Genomic DNA, 6,784 nt, shown 5'->3' with positions numbered 1-6,784 from the left:
GTCTTTGTACTTCTGTAGTAAGTATTTCATAAGTTCTTCTCACTTTCAGCAAGCAAGGTTGTGTCTCTGCACAGAAAAAGCTGCAGAGGTTCCTCCAATCGTGATGCCACATTCTTCATAGATTCCAGGTTTTTGAATGATTTGCTTAGCATACAGGTTGAAAAGATGTAAAGAAAGGATACAACCCTGATGTACACCTTTTCTCATTTTAAACCATGCAGTGGTCCCTTGCTCTGTTTGTACAATAGCTTCTTGGCCAAGGTATAAGTTTGCTATAAGCATGTGTACTGGTATTCTCCTTCTCAATGTTAGCAGTTGTTTGTTATGATATGCATGAATGCTTTTGCACAGTCAACAAAACATAAATAGATATTCTTCTAGTATTCTCTGCTTTTAGCCAGGATCCATCTGATATCAGCAATGATATCCCTGTTCGGTGGCCTCTTCTAAACTCAGCTTAAACTTCTAGCAGTTTTCCATCTATATACTATTCAAGCTGTTTTTGGATGATTGTCAGCAATATTTTGCTTGCATGTAATATTGATAATGTCCTAGTTTTATAGATAATTTCATAGTGAATTAATCTCCTACATTTTCTGCACAATTCCCATGACATTAGTTTCACTTTTTAAAATATATAAACATTCTTGTTATCTCCATTTATTTGTTTTAATGATACATTTCTAGTTTTCATTATTTTAGCTTCTTTGTCCCACCATAATCTTTAATAGTTGTTTTAACGTAAATGTTGACCTTCGGACCTCATATCATATATTATTAAAGAGAGCATAGTCTTCACTGAGATATTATTATTCCAGAGTCTAATCTACTCTTTGGATGAAAGGTGACTGCTGGGACAGGCTTCAGTTTCAATTTCAAAGGGTACCTTAGATCTATACTTGTGAGGTTCCTTTAGTCTCTATCACAGTTCAGTAAGCATGGCCTTTGTTTTTTCTAATCTTGATCCCTTACCTCAATCTTCAAGCTTAATTTTTTTTTTGCTTATTTTTCTCCATTTTAATCTGAGACTTTTATGTCCTTAGTCAGAGGATTGATAATGGTAGCTGGGGACCAGTTCTTCTGTTCTTCCCATCTTTGGTTCCTTCATTATCTTTTATGCCACATGAGTTAAGACCAATCGCTGTATTTCAGGTGGCAACTTGCTAGGTTTTAAAACTCCAGATAATATTCACCAATCCGAGATACAGATCATTGCCTTTATGAACTATGTTATGTCAATTGATTGAGTTAGCAGATTAAACTATGCTCCCAAGCCTTCAAATCCAATAAAGTTATCTTTCAAGGTGTTTGGTTGAGTCAGGCAATATCTGTAACTGTGTTCTGCTCTCACGTGGGTATTGTTTTTGTTGTTATGTGCTGTCAAGTTGCCTGCGACCTTACATACAGCAGCTCTGAAGCCTGCCCTGTCCTGAATCGTCTCACTAATTCTGACATACCAACTCCCATTGCCTCAGCTACTGTATCAATCCATCTCATTCAGGGTCTTCCTCTTCTGCATTGTCCCTCCACCTTCTGAGTATGAGGTCCTTCTCCAAGGAACAGTTTCTCTTGGCCACATGTCCAAAGTATGTGAGATGGAGCTTCAAAATCCAAGGAGAAACTTGGTTTCACTCTCTCCAAGTCAGACCTATTTGTCTTCTTGGTGGTCCATGGTATGGTCAAGACTCCTCCAGTGCCACAACTTGAAGGCATATACACACGAATATATAAATATAGCCACATAAACATGTAAACCCATATACTTAGAGATACACTTATACATTCACATCCATAGAGCTCTGATGGTCTAGTGGGTGAAGAATTTTACTGCCAATCCAGACACAAGTGGTAGACTTCTCAAATCCATCAACTGCTGTGGAGAAAGACAGGCAATGTCTTCCAGTATAACATACACCCTCTGAAAAGTAGCAAGAGGGTCTGATCCCACTTGATAACAATGCATTGAGTTTGAGTTGCTTACCCAAATACTCTAATGTACTTTATGCACATATGCACACATCTACCTACATACCACTCATATATTTTTGTTTTATAGACAACTGGTTAGTTATAGTAAAAAAAATAAATAAATAAAAAGAAATGTTCTTTATCTGAAGAGAATCCTAATGGTGAAACACTTGACTTCTACCCCAAGGCCAGAAGTCGGAGTCCACTAACTAGTTCTGCAGGTGAAAGATGAAGCCCTGTGTCCCTGTGTCTTCGTAAAGCTTCACAGCCTGGGAAACCTTGTAGGGCAGTTCTATTCTGTCCCACAGGGCCGCTGGGAGTCAGAATTGACCGCACAGCAATCAGATATTTTTTTAACATCTGAAATTAAAATTGAACAGGGCCTTCTGTTTATATCTGGCACTTTACTAACATAGAATGAAAGGTTGGGTTAAGTTGGTCTGGAATAGATGTGTTTGGATAAAAAGTCTCCAAGGCAAAGCAGTAGTTTTGCCTGCTGTCAGGAAAACGGCATTTTGTAGCTCTTTCGGCTAGAAATGTGCTTCAGAAGAGGAACCAGATCTGCTGTGCGAAGGATTTTTCCTCATGAGTTCTAGCTGAGGCTACGATCCAGTGAACAATAATAAGCCTCTGCCAGAGGCGGGCTGCCTGATTCACAGCGCTCACCGGTGAGCAGAGAGCCATGGGGGCATCTAAGCAGCCCACCTCCCAAGACCGGGCCTCCCCCCGGACCTCCGACGCCCTTCCCGGGAACAAGCCACCCCCTCGGCCCAGCGTGGGGTTTGCGTGGAGGACTGAGTTCAATGTGTCCCCATGTTAGGAGCGACTTGTGAAATCGCAAACCTCGCCTACTTTTGTTCCTTCATCTTTAAAGCGGCTCCAGAGAAAAGCGCCAGGCTGCCGCTCCAAACATAAGACAGACTGGATTTTGACCTTTCTGGCGGGCATCTTGCTCTTTTTCCCCCTTTTTTGTCGGAGGAGAGAAAACAGCGTTCCGCCCGCGAGTGTACGAGCGAAGTGCAGACAGCGACACACCCTCGGCTCCGCCCGCCCCCGGCCCGCGCGGCCCGGACGGCGGGAGGCGGGCGTTTCCGCGCACCGCGAACGCCGGGCTGTGCGTCGCTTGCCGCCGCCGAGGCTCCGGGCGTGTGGAGAGGATGTCCCGGTAACTCCTGCGGGAGCCCGGCGCCCCGGGGAGGATGATGCTCCTGAGGGGAGGTCCCAGGCCGTGGCGCCTGCCGCTGCTGCCAACTCCCGGGACCAGGGGCCGCGCGAACCCGCCGAGGCGCAACCCCCAGGTAGGAAAAAAGGTCGATTTAGGGCTCGGGAGGGCCCCCCTCTCCGGACGGCCGGGACGAAAGTTTGCATCTGACAACTTTGGGGAGAGAGGAAGCCTGCGCCGAGTGCCGGGAGCGGCAGGGAAGTCCGTGCGTGTCTCTGCCCTTCGGGCTCCGCGCGGGAGAGGGAGGACCCGACAGGTGGTCGCCGGACCGCAGATGTGGGTCCAGGAGTCCAGGCCAGAGCTTCGCCCGGGACAGAGGGAAGGAAAGGCCGGGGCGCTCCCCGTCTGGGGCCGCGGGGATCGGGAAGGCTCGGGTATTACGAGTCGGCAGTTGGGGGCCGGGGTTCGGGGGCTTCGCCCAGGGGAAGCTGCAGAATCGCCCCAGAAGTCATTTTCTCGGCATCCAAACCGCTGTTGGAAGTTCTGCCCCAGAGCGGCACTGGTGTCGCCTCGTGCCCCCTGGCGTCGCCGGTACATTTTCTTAAGAAAATGTAGAAATCTAGCTGAGAGTGAGCGAGCCGGTGTGGACTGTTAAGAGAGGGAAAGGTGCATCCCGAAACCCGCCAGCACCGCCCTTCCAGAGAGGGAGGAAAAACTCGCGTTTGGTTCGGAGCCTCGCGAGCCAGTGAATCATGAGTGTGTGCTGGTGAGTAACAGTTGCCCTGACTCAGTTGTATTGTGTGGTCTGTGTGGAACCGTTGCTTGGAGGAGGAGGGAGGAGAATTGATGTGGACTGGAAAAGACAGTCAGAGAAGGAGGCGGGGAAAGAGCTGAGTGTAACTAGGATTGTGATGGAGCCTGACAGGAGCCCAGGAGCCCTAACTCTGAGCTTGATGCAGACAGACAGCCTTTTTAAAAAGAGCCTTCAGGGTGTGTGTGTGTGTGTGTGTGTGTGTGTGTGTGCGCGCGCGCGCGCCGCGGGGGGGGGGGCTGGGAAGAACTTGTTTCTGCGTTTTTATTTGTTTGCTTTTGTTACTCCTTCACTCTTATCCAGTACATTACTTCTAGACCGTTGGAGAGAACCGATTTCTCTCGTTTTGACTATACAGTAGGGGAAAAAAAAAAAATCACATTGCAGAATAAGCAGTGTGGCTTTCGGGGCACTTTCACTTCCTGTTTCTTCCCCCGCCGCCCCCCTTCCCTTTCTCTCCCTTACAGCTATCTCTCAGGGCTTCCAAGTTTGGACTGATGCAGGAAATATTTAATTGCATCTGTCTATGCTCGAAAGAGCGAAGAAGATCAATTTACTTAGTATCTAAGCTGAAAAAAAAAAGAGTAAAATGGTAGACTTGCTAAAATAATTGGGAGTAGCTTTTTCTCATTTTTTTTTTTACTGAAGCACAAAATACTTGAACACTATAGATGAATGCCCCCTTAACATAGCATTTAAACACAGATTGCATCTGTGTTCTTTTAAATCCAGTTAACATTTTGAGTAGAATTTTTATGGATCCCAGGGCTGACTGCCCTTTCTCAAAGTATCAGCTCCAAGCCTTTTTCTCTTTCCCATCTGGTGCTTTATAGGGTGGTGTCATTGCCTGTCCCAGCAGGAATCTGGATGCCCTTTAGAAAGAAATAAGAAATTGTACAGTGGGGGCTATTAAGTCTAATTACAGAGAAACAGTGGTGAGTCCTTTGGCTCCTGAAGAAGCCTGGGGCGGGGAGGAGGGGGGAGGGGGAGCCTGAAGAAGCTCTGCTTTTGACTTTTTCATTTGCAAGTCTTTGTCTTAGATCTTGACTCCTCTTCCTATAGTTGGGTTTGTTAAACTTAGAAATGAAAATGTCTTTACCATTGCCTTACTTGTTTAGAGTTTTTGGGAGAGCATTGACAGTCTGTTAAAAGACACCTGTACCCAGTAGAAGAATGAAGGCAAGTTTATGAGTTTACTTCTTTGAACCTCTGACATTTTATCTTAAAGAAATTGATAGACATGTTTAGCTCCTTAGTAGTTTTGGTTAGAGCTAGCCTCTAATTGCTCGGATCCACCATCGGCACTCTTAGCACCAGCAGTCAGGAAATCAAAATTGCATTGGAAAAATCTGCTATCAGGGACCTCTCCAGAATACTGAAAAGCAACGGTGTCAGTCTAGAGACTATGGTGCAACTAATCCAGGCCATGAGCTTTTCAATTACTTGCTATGCATCAGAGAGCTGGTCAATGACTAAGAATGACAAGAATCAGTGACTTCGAATTGTGGTGCTGGAGAAGAGTCTTGAACATGCTATGGACTGCCAAGAAAAATAGATCTGTCTTGGCAAGGATGAAACCAAGTTTCTCCTTGGAGACTAGGATTTTGAAGCTCTGTCTGTCTCACATACTTACGCTGGGCATGTGGCCACGAGAGAATGGTCTTTGGAGACATCATGCTCAGAAGCATTGAGGGACAGTGCAGGAGGTGAAGACCCTGGAGGAGATGGATTGCTGCAGTAGCAATGGGTTAATGGGGTAATGGGGGTTGGTGTGTCAGAATTAGTGAGACTGGCTCAAGATAGGGCAGAGTCTCAGAGCTGCTGAATGTAGGGTGACTCAATGGCATATAACAGCAACAATAAGCCATTTTCTGCAAACCAAACTACATAGCTATAGAAACATTTTATATTCTAAATTCTCATGATTTGGTGATTGCCCCACTTGATATGAAAAATCCTGTAAGTAAAGACAAGTGTTATTTCTATATATTTTTACCACTTTTAAGCCCTCTTAAAGCTAGGCAGGGTGGAACAAAAAAAATCAGTGAAATTTTTATCTCATAAAAATTGGCTTGCAAGGACTTGTCATAAGAATTATCTCAAGTTAAGTTGTTGTTAGGTGTCATCAGATAGATTACAACCCAGTGATCCTGTGAACAACAGATGGAAAATTTGTCCTATCTTACACCCTCTTCACCATCTCTAATAGCCTTTCTTGAGCCTATTGTTACAGTCACTGTGTCAGGGCATCTTGTTGAGTGTTGTCTTCTTTTTCTCTGAACCTCCACCTTTTTAGCACAGTGTTTTTTTCCAAGGACTGGACCATCATCTACCCAAAGTATGTGAAATAGAGTCTCTCCATCATCGTTGCTCCTAAGAGTACTCTGGTTACTCCAAGACAGCCTTCCTCCAAGACCCATTTGTTTATATTTTTGGTAGTCCATGGGATGTTGTTGTTGTTATGTGCCGTCAAGTCGCTTGCAACTCATCGCGACCCTATGTACAACAGCCCAAAACTCTGCTCTGTCCTGTGCCAGTCGCACTGTCTCCGATACACCCATCCTGATTACCCCAGTCACTGAATCAATCCACCATAGAAGGCTTTCCCCTCCTGCGCTGTCCCTCCACCCTCCTAAGCATGATGTCCCTCTCCAAGGACCGGTCCCTCCTTACAACATGTCCAAAGTATGTTAGATGGAGCCTCAGAATCATTGCCTCCAAGGAGCTGCCTGGTTTAACCCTCTCTAGGATGAATCTGTTTGTTTTCCTAGCAGTCCATGGTACTCTCAATACTCTTCTCCAGCACCACAGCTCAAAGGCATCAATTCTCCTTCTATCCTCCT

General features: G+C 45.7%; 1 protein-coding gene across 1 annotated transcript in view; it reads left to right on the top strand.

Annotated features, from left to right (window-relative positions):
• The first annotated feature begins 3,170 nt into the window (after nucleotides 1-3,170).
• Nucleotides 3,171-6,784, top strand: part of CCDC109B (coiled-coil domain containing 109B) — a 156,008-nt gene continuing 152,394 nt past the window's right edge. The window contains 1 exon segment of the mRNA XM_006903772.1: nucleotides 3,171-3,266. Coding sequence (XP_006903834.1) covers nucleotides 3,171-3,266 — 96 coding nt within the window.

The sequence above is a fragment of the Elephantulus edwardii genome, unplaced genomic scaffold (genome assembly GCF_000299155.1).
Source record: "Elephantulus edwardii isolate Elephantulus edwardi_28Jun2011 unplaced genomic scaffold, EleEdw1.0 scaffold00012, whole genome shotgun sequence".
Taxonomy (NCBI): domain Eukaryota; kingdom Metazoa; phylum Chordata; class Mammalia; order Macroscelidea; family Macroscelididae; genus Elephantulus; species Elephantulus edwardii.
Note: the sequence above shows the minus strand (reverse complement) of the source record. Positions and strands in the feature narration are given on the sequence as shown.